This window comes from Eumetopias jubatus, unplaced genomic scaffold, assembly GCF_037043125.1.
Source record: "Eumetopias jubatus isolate StellerSeaLion01/CBP00866 unplaced genomic scaffold, mEumJub1_p1.0 scaffold_12, whole genome shotgun sequence".
NCBI classification, from domain to species: Eukaryota; Metazoa; Chordata; class Mammalia; order Carnivora; family Otariidae; genus Eumetopias; species Eumetopias jubatus.
Window position 1 is genome coordinate 52,893,096 of NW_028274818.1, and position 14,306 is coordinate 52,907,401.

The 14,306-nt window shown below is 36.0% G+C and overlaps 1 protein-coding gene across 4 annotated transcripts in view; it reads left to right on the plus strand.

The window, feature by feature from the left end:
• Window positions 1–14,306, plus strand: part of RC3H1 (ring finger and CCCH-type domains 1) — a 77,149-nt gene that overhangs the window by 21,412 nt on the left and 41,431 nt on the right. For all 4 annotated transcript variants that reach the window (XM_028122951.2, XM_028122954.2, XM_028122955.2 and 1 more), the window contains exons 2-5: window positions 7,637–8,013; window positions 11,982–12,102; window positions 13,244–13,483; window positions 13,922–14,097. In XM_028122951.2, the coding sequence (XP_027978752.1) occupies window positions 7,783–8,013; window positions 11,982–12,102; window positions 13,244–13,483; window positions 13,922–14,097 (768 nt within the window). In that variant the 5' untranslated portion in view covers window positions 7,637–7,782. The remainder of the gene's footprint in view (window positions 1–7,636; window positions 8,014–11,981; window positions 12,103–13,243; window positions 13,484–13,921; window positions 14,098–14,306) is intronic.

A 14,306-nucleotide genomic window follows, 5' to 3' on the forward strand; every position in this document is an offset into this window, starting at 1 on the left:
TAGGAAGAAAATAAAGACAGGGATTGAATTACCTTTTTTTTTTTTTTAAAGTAAACTCTGCCCAATGTGGGGCTTGAACTCATGACCCTGAGATCAAGAGTTGCAGGCTCCACCAACGGAGCCAGTCAACTGCCCCAGCTTTTTTTTTTTTTTTTTTTAATTAAAAGTTGGAGACAGGTTGGAGATAGAAAGGTGGGTTATTTTAAGCTCTTCCGAACAAGGGTTCAAGCATGCGGGTGGGAAAGAACTAGTAAAGAGGGATAAGTTGAAGAAACGGATTATTAGTGCTGCCCCTCAAAATGTCTCACTTTCATTGTAATTAAATATGAGTTTATGCGGTACAAGTTAGATTTTCTTTTCTTTGTGAGCATTTAGCTCTACATCCAAGATTACCAAGTATTTGCCAATCAGATTTGTCATTGTATCTCAAAATAACTTGTGCAGAACGGAGGAACAAACTTCCTGTTCTCAAAAGGAGCCATTATTGTAGTAGGAGGAGAGATTTCTAAACGTGATCTGAAAAACTATTTAAAGTATGGTTAAAATATTTGGCCTAGGCACCAAAAATTATTCGTGGATCTTTTTGTGTTGGGACTGAGTTATCTTTGTGGTTTAGAAAAGAGGCCAAATTAAGGAGACATCAATTTTCACAAAGAAAACAACCAGTATCAGAAATTTGCATTTAATTTGAAAGCAATTAACAAAAGAACAGATCAGTTAAAATGCCTAGTGTATTCCAAAATATTCCTGATTTTGATTAGTTCTTGTTGTGTTGTCGGTGTTTGGAATACCACTAAATGGTGATGACATACTTGAGAATATAGTATATGTAGTATTCTGCAGAATATTAATGCAGAAGCTGAAAAAAATAAAATAACCTTTGGCTGTTTTGCTATAATGGGTACATTTTCCTTGCTTACTACCTCACAGGTACTTTCAAGATGATGCTTTTCTGCCACCTCTTAGTAACTGGTGATATCCTCTTCAGTGTAGCACATTTACACACAATGCGTAACTTTGTGTAGAATAGATACCTGGAGCTTTAAACTGTGTACCCAGACTTAGAAGTTATCACTCACTTTATAGAGTACTGTTTCAGCTTCAGGTCACATAGCTTCCTCTTGAATGGTTTTATCTTTCCTTACTGTTTCTTCTCCAAAATTTGGCATTAAGTTGCAGATAGAAGTTGCAGTTTCTTTTTGTTGTTCTGAACACTGGGAAAGTAAGCCAGCTAAGTGAACCCTTTGCTGCTTTCTCAACCCTTGTTTGTCAAGTTCTATCTTTCAGGCTTTCCCCTCTCTAAATCAGAAGCCATTCTCTTTATACCTGTCCCAAGTATTTGTCCATTTGTACTAACCTTTAGTATATTACATTAGTTAGATCTAGAATGTTGTGTACAATATAGGGTTACAAATTCATATATTTTGGGAAAAGAGATTTTTTACAATCAAAATAGTGTCTTTCTTCCCTGGGTATTATTGCTGGGAAAACCTTGAGCCGCCTCAAAAATCTCAGACTAGTATTTCATCTGTAAATTAATTGATACTCTGCTGAGAATTAGAACACTAAGAAGTGTTATAATAAACCCTCATTGATTTTTCTTCTTTTTGTTTTGATTTCCTGCTTTTAGCTTCGTTTTTCAAGTTGGTTAAAAATGTTCTCTGAAGTTGCCCTGCATATTTGTTGCTATGGAAATGTTCCAGAGAAATGGCAAATTAAAGTTAAGACCAAGAATAAAGAGTTAAACTCATCTCATAGGGCAGAGTGAGAGGAGATCCAAGATTTTCTTCTTACAGACAATAAAGTTTTATTTAATATATCTTTCTCAAGGCAACTTATATTTCAGATTCACTTAAGAGCTGAGTTGTGGTCTTAGCTCACAATTAGCTTTAGGCAAGTTATTTAATGCTGTTGAAGGTTAAGCGTTATCTATAAAATGGGCATAAAAATGCCTCAGAGGAATGACTGGCCCACACTAGATACTTGATGAATTTTTTTTCTGTTTCTCCCTCTAAATCAGAAGTAGATAAAATGTAGAGGAGATGGTAATACACCTTTAACAATTTTTTATGTCATTTTTTAATATATTTAAATAACATCTTCAAAGAATAATTTAGCTATTAATAGGGCTACTGCTGCATTCATAGAACAGATCTGAAGATGTCTTTATATTTTTAAGTTATTACATTTAAAAATTTGAAAACTAAGACTATTTAAAAGCCTTTAATGATGATTTTAATAGCTTTATTGAAGTATAATTTACACACTGTAAAATTCACTTATTATAAGTGTATAATTCAATGAATTTTAGTAAATTTGCAGAATTGGGCAGTCATTACCACAATCCAATTTTAGAACATTTCCATCACCCTTAGAAGTTCCCCTGCCTTAATGACTATTAACACTCATCTGTAAGATGGCACAAATTACAGTATTTAAAAGTACGAGCTTGGGAATTAGGCTGGCCAAGTTTGAATCATAGCCCTGCCACTTACTAGTTTTGTGTTTTGGGGTCCTTCTTTGTACTTTGGTTTCTTTATCATTAAAGTGAAGATAGTAACTGCATCACAGCTTTGCTGTGAACATGCATGTAATTAGCTCCTGTATACAGAGCACTGGTACTTAACAAGTACTGCTGACTGGCAGGAGCTCACTTTGTCGTTTACATTTATGGTACACATTTAAAAAGAAAAGCATCTGAAAACAACTAGCATAATGCCTATCCATGCTTTATTTTCAGAAAACCAAGGTCTTTTATGTATCGTGTCATAATTTTTTGTCTATAGTAGCTATGAGCTCTATTCCTGGTGTAAAAATATGCGTATTATTGGGGAAGTTATATGATATTTTAAAATTTAGGCCTTCTTCAGGGTGAACTGATTGCTACTTAACTGTTATGTGTGTTCTGTATTATCACTTAGTATCAGTAAAATCAATAATTGCCATTTATGTAGGGGAGTAGGCCTTGTTTTAACTGATAGGAAAGTTAACCATTGCTCTCATCAGCAGCCCCTCGTTTGGGTTTTATTAGAAATAAAGAGGACCATCATTCATGCTTTTCTGATTAGAAAGGTTCCAGTAGAATTACTCCTATTCAGCTAGATTTGGGCAGACCCCTAACCTATAATGATGTATCTGGAGGCCTTGAGCACATGTGCTTTGATTAGTAGAATTATTTAGGATTTTTTTTTTTTTTCTTGACAGAACCTTGCTCTGAAGAAGCTTAAAGCATTTGGATGTTGATATTTGGTGTTTTAGTAATTTTCATATGTTTACTCTTGCCTGAAAGAATATTTATTATAGTCACTAAGCCATATGTTCTGTGTCCTGTGTGGTTTAGATACCTTTTGTGGTTGAAGATGATGTAAACGTCTGCCTTTTTTTTTTTTTAAGGATTTTATTTATTTATTCATGAGAGACAGAGAGAGAGAGGCAGAGGGAGAAGCAGGCTCCCAAGGAGCAGGGAGCCCGATGCGGGACTTGATCCCAGGACCCTGGGATCATGACCTGAGCCAAAAGGCAGACGCTTAATGGACTGAGCCACCCAGGGGCCCCTGGAGAAAGATGTTTAAAGAATGAGGAAGTGGAAATTGTTCTTAGATCTAATAACTACCGATGACATTTTGATGCTCTAAAAAAAATCTTTGCTTTTGATTTTGTAGTTCCTGAAATAGAATCATCAAAGAGTGAGTTATATTCATAATCATGAAATTTCCCAAGCAAAGTCAAGCTTTTAAAATACTGTTTTCCCGTCCATCTCTTCATACCTGTCTCTCTGATCAAAAGAATGCTTTTATTTTTAGTGAAGAACCTGGTGCTGATTCTGTATGTTTACTCTATCAAGTTTGTTATAGTTGTCTCTAAGAACTATTTTACTAGGAAATGTAAGAGATTAGCAACTATATACCTCATTTTACTAGGTAAAGTGATACGAAATGATATATAAAATTAATAAACTGTGCTAGTTCTTTGAACTAGGTAAATTATAGGGAAGTTATAAAAAGAACTCTTAGTGAATTTTGAAAAGAATTCATAAGTTTTGATGATTTGGATATCCAAATGTGTACAGGGGTCAATTTAATAAGGAAAAATGTTTTAGTCCTATGGTAATTTATCTTAGAAATAGCCTGAATTGTGCAAATATACTCTGGTTTCTCTTGTTTTCATTCTTTCAAATGTATTTGCAGTTATATAATTCAGGATTATATACATTTTATAAGTTGCCCCATTGTGTTAACTGCTGTTAAGTTTGTTAGATATCTTTACACACCTTTTTCTTACATCCATTTACATCCCTTAATACCAAGACTAATACATAGGATTTTTTCCCCAAACACAAATGATACCATATATAAATCTCCAAGTTTTGTTTTTGCTTAATATGTCTTGTATCCCTTTCTATTTCTGATGCATAAATTTCTTTTTAATTATTCCATCTGTTTCCATAGTACAGGTGTACCCCCTGTTTATCTAGCTGTTCCCCTATTTGGACACAGTGTTTTCAATTTTTCTCGGTTACAAAGATTTTTAGCCTTTTTTTTTTTTTAAGTTTTATTTATTTAAGTAATCTCTACACCCAATGTTGGGCTTGAACTTACAACCATGAGATCAAGAGTCACATGCTCTTCTAACTGAGCCAGCCAGGCACCCCCAAAATGTTTTTTTAAAAAAACATATATTCTAGGAAAAAATCTCTCTAGGATAAAGTGTGACTGGTATGATAATGTGCGTGCATGTGAACGATTCTGGGATTTTTCCACACCTTTGGGGTTCCATATGGTTTCCCCTTGAGAATTATTTATTTATTTATTTAAGATTTTATTTATTTATTTGAGAGAGAGCATGAGAGGGGGGAGGATCAGAGGGAGAAGCAGACTCCCTGCTGAGCAGGGAGCCTGATGCGGGACTTGATCCCGGGACTCCAGGATCATGACCTGAGCCGAAGGCACTCACTTAACCAACTGAGCCACCCAGGTGCCCCTACTTATTTTTTATTATGTTATGTTAATCACCATACATTATATCATTAGTTTTTGATGTAGTGTTCCATGATTCATTGTTTGCGTATAACACCCAGTGCTCCACGCAGAATGTGCCCTCTTTAATACCCGTCACCAGGCTAACCCATCCCCCCACCCCCTCCCCTCTAGAACCCTCAGTTTGTTTTTCAGAGTCCATCGTCTCTCATGGTTCGTCTCCCCCTCTGATTTACTCCCCTTCATTCTTCCCCTCCTGCTGTCTTCTTTTTTTTTTCTTAACATATATTGCATTATTTGTTTCAGAAGTACTGATCTGTGATTCAACAGTCTTGCACAATTCACAGCACTCACCATATAGCACATACCCTCCCCAATGTCTTTCACCCAGCCACCCCGTCCCTCCCACCCCCCACCACTCCAGCAACCCTCAGTTTGTTTCCCGAGGTTAAAAATTCCTCATATCAGCGAGGTCATATGATACATGTCTTTCTCTGATTGACTTATTTCACTCAGCATAACACCCTCCAGTTCCATCCATGTCGTTGCAAATGGCAAGATCTCATTCCTTTTGATGGCCGCATAATATTCCATTGTGTATGTATACCACATCTTCTTTATCCATTCATCTCTTGATGGACATCTTCGCTCTTTCCACAGTTTGGCTTTTGTGGACGTTGCTGCTATAAACATTGGGGTGCACGTACCCCTTCGGATCCCTACATTTGTATCTTTAGGGTAAATACCCAGTAGTGCAATTTGCTGGATCGTATGGTAGCTCTATTTTCAACTGTTTGAGGAACCTCCATACTGTTTTCCAGAGTAGTCGCACCAGCTTGCATTCCCACCAACAGTGTAGGAGGATTCCCCTTTCTCCACATCCCCGCCAACATCTGTCATTTCCTGACTTGTTAATTCTAGCTATTCTGACTGGTGTGAGGTGGTATCTCATTGAGGTTTTGATTTGGATTTCCCTGATGCCGAGCGATGTTGAGCACTTTTTCATGTGTCTGTTGGCGATGTTGAGCACTTTTTCATGTGTCTGTTGGCCATTTGGATGTCTTCTTTGGAAAAATGTCTGTTCATGTCTTTGCACGGGCTGTTTTAACACACATGCAGATAACTTTAATTTTACATCCTGAACATAAAATTAACTTGGTAAAATCCATTTATCTTATAGCACACTTTGCAAAAACCTAAACAAAACTAAGATTACTCAGAAGGCAGATATTATGACTATGCTGTTTCACTGTTTCCCCAATTCAGTCTGGCACATAGTAGTACTTAGTAAATATTTGTTGAATGAATGGATACATTGTTAGCATATCTAATGGAAACTGTTCTCTCATCAATAATGGGATTGCAATTAAGGTTGAGTTATTTCAGTAAAACAAAAATTAAATATAATGCTCAAAGAATAAGATATATAGATGATTTACTTTCATAGTTAATTACAGCTTAAATAATTTTTTTCATCTTTTTAAGCAGTCTCTCGAGCATAATCAAATCTTGAAGAACCTTGTAATACTGTTACTTTATTGTTCTGTGCATCAATTCTCATTTTTAGAAACTACAGTTAAAGTAAGTGTAGTAGGTGTTGTTTAAGATATGTGCTGGAAGTTTTAGGTTGAATTTTATATATAAAAAGAATTTCTATTAGACACAGGTGATGAGTTTTGCGATTTGGCTATTATCCTGTGCCAAAAACAGAGGGTAGACAATGAAATTTGATTTTAGTTTGAATTATAATTGTTCTATCATTCCTAAATTTGAGAATTTAAAAAATCTTTTGAAGTAAATAATTTTAACTATGCAGTTGTTCTAATACAACACACAATAGCAATAAATATAGGCCATACCAGGGGCTTAAAGATAACTAACTACCTGTAAATAAAATTCTTAACAATATCTAAGACCCTTAAAAACAAATTTTAAAAAAGCCACAGACTCTTTGTTATCTCATTACCTGTACCCATTTTTTTTTTTTTAATGTTTATTTGAGAGACAGATAGCTAGAAGAGCAAGAGCAGGGAGGAAAGGGAGAAGCAGGCTCCCCACCAAGCAGGGAGCCCGACTCGGGGCTCCATCCCAGTACTCTAAGATCATGACCTGAACCGAAGGCACATGCCCAACCTACTCAGCCACCCAGGAGCCCCACCCATACCCAATTTGATGATAAAATATTTAAGGTAGTTTTTACCTTAGGCCAATTTTTAAAAACCTCTTTATTGAGGTATAACATGCACAGAAATGTACATTTCATCAGTGTAGAGCTTGATAAATTTTCATGGCTGAACAGATTGATTTAACTGGTGTTCAAATCAAGAAGTAATATTATTAACCACCTAAAAAGGCTAATTCTTCAATATAATCATAAACTTCAATAAACTTCAGAGACTTAGATACTGGATCTAACTTTATTACTAACTTCATTTGTTACCTTGAGCAAGTAATTTTCTTTTTGGGGTCCATTCCCCATCTCTACAGTGAGAGGATAAAACTAGATGTTTTGTTATGGCTCTAATTCTATAAAAGTGTAAAACAATGTGCTATAATGATAGAAATATGGCATCAAAGGTTGTAGGTAATAGAGTATGAATGCACAGTTTAATTGAAAAGGAAGACACTGATTTCTCTCTCTCTCTTTTTTTGTTTTCCAGGTTATATTTCACACTATGTGCTGACTGTATCTACAGAAGATATTTAAAAAAAAAAAAAAACTTTTTTCAAAGATTTTGATTCCAGTGGAATCTTTGCTTTAGATTATTGTGTGTGTGTGTGTCAGTGGATTGTAACTCCAGTAACAATGCCTGTACAAGCTCCACAATGGACGGATTTCCTCTCCTGCCCAATTTGCACTCAGACTTTCGATGAAACAATTCGAAAGCCCATCAGTTTGGGTTGTGGCCATACTGTCTGCAAGATGTGCCTGAATAAACTCCACCGCAAGGCTTGCCCCTTTGACCAGACCACTATCAATACAGACATTGAGCTCCTTCCCGTGAACTCAGCATTGCTGCAGCTAGTGGGTGCTCAGGTAAGATGGGTGACTTACTATTCTTTTTAATTTCTGAGTGTATGTGTTTTCCTCCTAAGGGAAACTTGTTGAATTAAAATTGGGCAACATTGCCTTCTATCTAAATAGATAAAATTCTATTCAGTACTGTGCAAATCCTTCATTGCAGTGTGTTGGGAGATATATTGTGGTAGTGGAGTGTTCCTCGGTCAGAGCACAGGAACAGCCATTTAATCTGATGGTCGGCCTTTCTCAACAATCTTAGCTGTTCAGATCACTAGAGAAACCTAAGAGGATGAGTCACAAGGACCTTCTTAATACTGAGGAAAATATTACTCATATAACCATTGCATTTTACTTAATAGGAAAAGTGAAGCTACTTCAGACAGTTTTCCTTAGTAGACACTAACTGAAATGAAAGATGAAGATGGTGACAAGAAGTATAGAGCATATTGGGAACCATTTTTCTAGAGTAGGAGCAAATATTCCTAGGTATCTAAATATAAAAGTCTAGCAAATCTGATGGTAATACTCTAAAATTTAATGTCCGTATTCTCAAATTTAGAGATTAGTAGTATCTTCAGAAGATTTCACAAAGGCAAGGCAGGCGGGTTTTTGAAAGCTAGATATGATTTACCTAAATAATCCTTTTTTTTTTTTTTAAGATTTTTATTTATTTGACACAGACATAGAGAGGGAACAGAAGCAGGGGGAGTGGGAGAGGGAGAAGCAGGCTTCCTGCAGAGCAGGGTGCCCGATGTGGGGCTCGATCCCAGGACCCTGGGATCATGACCTGAGCCGAAGGCAGACGCTTAATGACTGAGCCACCCAGGTGCCCCTAGTTAAGTAATCCTTTACTAAATTTGCATAGTGTGAGTCTGAAATGCCATATATTTACCATAAGTCATTTTCTGAATAAATATACTAGAACTTTGGATCTGGCCCCCTTAATGTTCTGTAGATCAGTCTTGATATAAGCTGCTAAAATGTAGGAAAGGTTGATATTATGTATGTTGGAGATGAAGAGAGCAGTTCTAGAATAGCTTATTCAAAAGGAAAACTTGTTAAACCTCTTTTGTGATGTCACCAACAACACTACAAAATATTTGTCAAAAGGGAAAGTGCAATAGATCCTTTTGCTTCTTGTACTTAATTTTTCATTTCACAATCATTTCTCTTTATTTTGAAAATCCCACTATGATAGTTTGGAAACATTTAAAAAATAGACTTATTAAGGATAATAATTTTAGAAATATACTATTATAATAGCAAATAACCAAGGCTTGCTTTTTTTCATAAAATTGTCTAAAGATGAACTCTTTCTACAAAATGAGTAAGACCTTGTTATATCTTAAGTGAAACAACTAATGTTTATATTTGAGGATAGGGTATTTTATTTTATTATTTTTTCAAATTTTAGGTAGTTAACATACAGTGCAATATTGTTTTCTGGAGTAGAATTCAGTGATTCATCACTTGTTTACAACACCAACTGCTCATAACAAGTGTCCTGCTTAATATCCATCACCCATCTAGCCCATCCCCCACCTACCTCCCTCCATCTGCCCTCAGTTTGTTCTCTATTGTTAAGGGTCTCTTATGGTTTGTTTCCCTCTTTTCCTTTTTTCTTTTACCCCTTCCCATGTGTTCATCTTTTTTCTTTCTTAATTTCCACATATGAGTGAGATCATATGGTATTTGTTTTTCTCTGACTGACTTACTTCACTTAGCATAATATATTCTGGCTCCATCCATGTCATTGCAGATGGCAAGAGCCCATTCTTTTTGATGGCTGAGTAATATTCCAGTGTATATATACCACATCTTTATCCATTCATCAGTCGATGGACATTTGGGCTCTACCCATAGTTTATCTATTGTTGATAATGCTGCTATAAAACATCAGGGTGTATGTATCCCTTAGAATCTGTATTTTTGTATCCTGTGGGTAAATACCTAGTAGTGCAATTGCTGGATCGTAGAGTAGTTCTATTTTTAACATTCTGAGGAACAACGATAGGGCATATTAATATACAGTAGCCACTATTTTAACTCTAAAGATTTCCATTAAAAAGCTGTTAGAGTTCATAAATGAATTAAGCAAAGTTGCAGGATACAAAATCAACACATTAGTTGTGTTTTTATATACTAGCAATGAACAATCCAAAAGGAAATTGAGAAAACAAATCCACTTACAGTAGCATCAGATAATAAAATACTTAGGAATAAGTTCAGCAAAGGAGGCGAAAGACCTGTGCACTGAAAACTACAAAACATTGCTGAAAGACATTTAAAGAAGACATAAATAAATAGAAAGACATTGTGTGTTAATGGATTGACAGACTTAATATTGTTAAGATCATAGTACTACCCAAAGCAATCTACAAATTCAGTGCAAGCTCTGTCAAACTCCCAATGGTGGTGGTTCTTTTTGCAGAAACAGCAACAACAACAAAAAAACCCATCCTAAAATTCATATGGTATCAGAATGGACCACAAATAGCCAAAACAATCTTGAAAAAGGGCAAAGTTGGAGGAATCACACTCCAGATTTTGAAGCTGCAGAGCTACGGTAATCAAGACAGTGTGGTACTGGTATAAAGACAGACATTTAGATCAGTGGAATAGAACAGAGCCCAGAAATAAATCCACACATATGAAATGATTTTTGACAATGTTGCCAAGACCATTCATTGAGGAAAGGACAGTTTTTCCAACAAATGGTGCTGGGAAAACTGGATATCCAAATGCAAAAGAATGAATTTGGACCCTACCTCACACCATGTTCAAAAACTAACTCAAAGTGAACCAAAGGCTAAATGTAAAAACTAAAACTACAGAACTCTTAAAATACAGGCATAGGGGCACCTGGGTGGCTCAGCCATTAAGCGTCTGCCTTCGGCTCAGGTCATGATCCCAGGATCCTGAGATCGAGCCCTGCATCAGGGAGCCTGCTTCTCCCTTTCCCACTCCCCCTACTTGTGTTCTGGCTCTCGCTAACTCTCTCTCTGTCAAATAAATAAATAAAAGCTTTAAAAAAAAAAAGGCATAAATCTTCATGATCTTGGAGTAGGCAGTGGTTTTTTTTTAGATATGACATGAAAAGCACAAGGAATAAAAGATAAATTGAACTAAATCAAGACTTGAAACTTTGTGCTTCAAAGGACACCATCAGGGAGTGAAAGAACAACTCACAGAATGGGAGAAAATAATTGTAACTCATATATCTGAAAGGAAGTTGTGTCTAGGATATAATAAAGACTCTGACAACTCAGTAATAAAAAGGACATAATTTTAAAATGGGAAAAGATCTGAATAGACACCTCACCAAAGAAGATACACAAATGGAAAATGAGCAAATGAAATGTTGCTCAACATCATTTGTCATTAAGGAATTGTAAATTAAAACAACAAGATTCTGCTACACACCAATTAGAATAGCTAAAATCCAAAACACTTAAAATACCAAATGCTGGTGAGGATGTGGAACAACAGAACTCATTTATGGCTGGTGAAAATAAAAAGTGTAGCCACTTTGGAAGTTACTATATGAATCTATGATTCTGTTAATGTGAAATGTCCAAAATAGGCAACTCCATAGAGACAGAAAATAGATCAGTGTTTTCCTTTGGTTGGTGGAGAGTTGGAAGGAAATATGGGTGGGGAGACTTAAAAGTATGGCCTTTTTTGGAGGGATGATGAAAATGTTCTAAAATTGTGGTTATGGTTACACAACTATGAATATACTAAAAACCATTGAATTGTATATCTTAAAATGGGTCACTTACATGGTATACAAACTATATTTCAGTAAAGCTATTAGAAAACCAAAACAATGCATTAAATTTTATGTGTTAGTATAGAAAAGGATTCAAAAAATTTAGTGGGAGCTTTGATGTTACCACGGTTAGAGTAGCAGTGCATAAAATATACTCAATCAAACATTTAATTAATGAGTACTCATACAGACCTTTTCTTTTGACCTCAAGGTCCCTGAGCAGCAGCCCATTACTTTGTGTAGTGGGGTTGAAGATACAAAGCATTATGAGGAAGCCAAGAAATGTGTAGAAGAATTAGCATTGTACCTGAAACCACTCAGCAGTGCTAGAGGTAAATCGGATGCAACTATCCATGCTAAACATGTTTATTAAAGATGTTTTTATTACCATAAAAATTGTGGGCTGTGGGGGGGCCTAGGTGGCGCGGTCAGTTAAGTGTCTGACTCTTGGTTTCGGCTCAGGTCATGATCTCAGGGTCACGGGACTGAGCCCCGTGTCAGACTCTGTGCTCAGCTCAGAGTTTACTTGAGTTTCTCTCTCCCTCGGTTCCTCCCCCTCCTCTCTAAAATAAATAAATATTTTATTGTACTTATTTATTTATTTTTTTAAGATTTTATTTTTTTATTTGAAGGAGAGCAGCAGAGATAGAGAGCACAAGCGGGGAGGAGAGGGAGAAGCAGGCTCCCCACTGAGCAAGGAGCCCAACACGGGGCTGGATCCCACGGGACATTGGGATCATGACCTGAGCCAAAGCAGACACTTAACCAACTGAGCCACCCAGGCGCCCCATAAATAAATCCTTAAAAAAATTATGGCCTCTCAGTGAATGCTAATGAAATTCACTTATTTATTGTAAATCAAATCCACAAACACTAAATAATATCATTACAAACCACATCAAATAAGTGAATTTAGAGTTTATGTGTTGTTGGAAACATTTGAATGAGTTGCAAAATTAAGTGAATATACTAGTGGTTTCAGAAGGGCTCTCCATCATTTGACAACTCTGGATTGTCTGCCTTCTATTCAGTTTTATATGGTGTGCGATAGGGAGTGAAATAAAATTGGAAGTTGCCCTTAACTGCCTTGCCATTATGGCTTATTATTTCATTAGGAAGGTAAAATTAACCATTATGAAATAATATGCCAGAACTGTTAGGACCTCAAGATTTGAGTCTTAAACTAATTATTAATGTTGTCTGGCCTTTTCCCCTTTTTCCTCCATGGTTATGATGAATAATGATATATTAAATGTTGTAATGAGTGTTATATTTACATGAGATAACAGCTTTTGTATATTTTTAAAATGCAAACTAGGCTTTATATAATTTTATCCATTGTTTATTTTAAACATTCTAGTAGAACTGGGGACTATTCATGTATGTGTAAGTCAGTCAACCCATCAGAGGAAGTTTTTCTGGACTCTAAAATTGCATTGTAAACCTAGAAATAACCTTTTACTCTCTTTTAAGGAGTGGGTCTGAATAGCACTACTCAGAGTGTTCTGAGTCGCCCAATGCAGAGGAAGCTGGTGACTCTGGTCCACTGCCAACTAGTGGAAGAAGAAGGCAGGATTCGTGCTATGAGAGCAGCTCGATCTTTAGGTGAACGAACAGTTACAGAGCTCATTCTTCAGCACCAGAATCCTCAGCAACTCTCCTCTAATCTTTGGGCAGCAGTTAGGGCTAGGGGCTGCCAGTTCCTTGGACCAGGTATGTGATTGAAGTTTGATACTTACTATACTAGTAATTCTAAAAGTATGGTGTTAAGAACTATAAATGTGATGTACAGAGTCTAGTTCTTTGTAATATTCTGTTGTTACCAAGAAATATCCCACTTGACAATCATGGCTTCGGTAATTCCATGTCAGTATTTTAAACCATGTAAAACTTTTCTCAGTGTTAAAAGTTTGCAGTTTGTTAGAGGTTTTTCTTGAATGTATTAATTTTTTATCTGCTTTCTTAAATAAAATATGCAGTGTAATGTAAAATTGCCCCAGAATGGTTAGAAAGTGTAACTGTGAATATGTGTTACTGTGTTGTGTTGCCCATCCAGTGGTACCTGCAGAAATTATTAAACATTGCCCTTCTGATAAATAAATTTATCTTATCTTTGTGCATGATAAATTTTGGTTTTGCCTAACTTCCTAGCAATGCAGGAGGAAGCTTTAAAGCTGGTTCTCCTGGCCTTGGAAGATGGTTCTGCTTTGTCAAGAAAAGTATTGGTTCTCTTTGTGGTGCAAAGGTTGGAGCCGCGGTTTCCTCAGGCCTCTAAAACTAGCATTGGGCATGTTGTCCAGCTCCTTTATAGAGCTTCCTGCTTCAAGGTATGAACTAATGTTAAATTTCAGCTTAAAAGGAAACATTGTCTTTTTCCCAAACTTAAGTAGTAAAACTTTGAGTTTAATAAAGTTGCCCCTCAGAAAATTTCAGTAATTTTTTTCTTTTCAAAAATGTAAAAAAAAAATGAATGTAAATGGTGTCCTATTAAAGTTAGAACTTGTTATATTAAGTTTTGTATATTAGATATTGAACA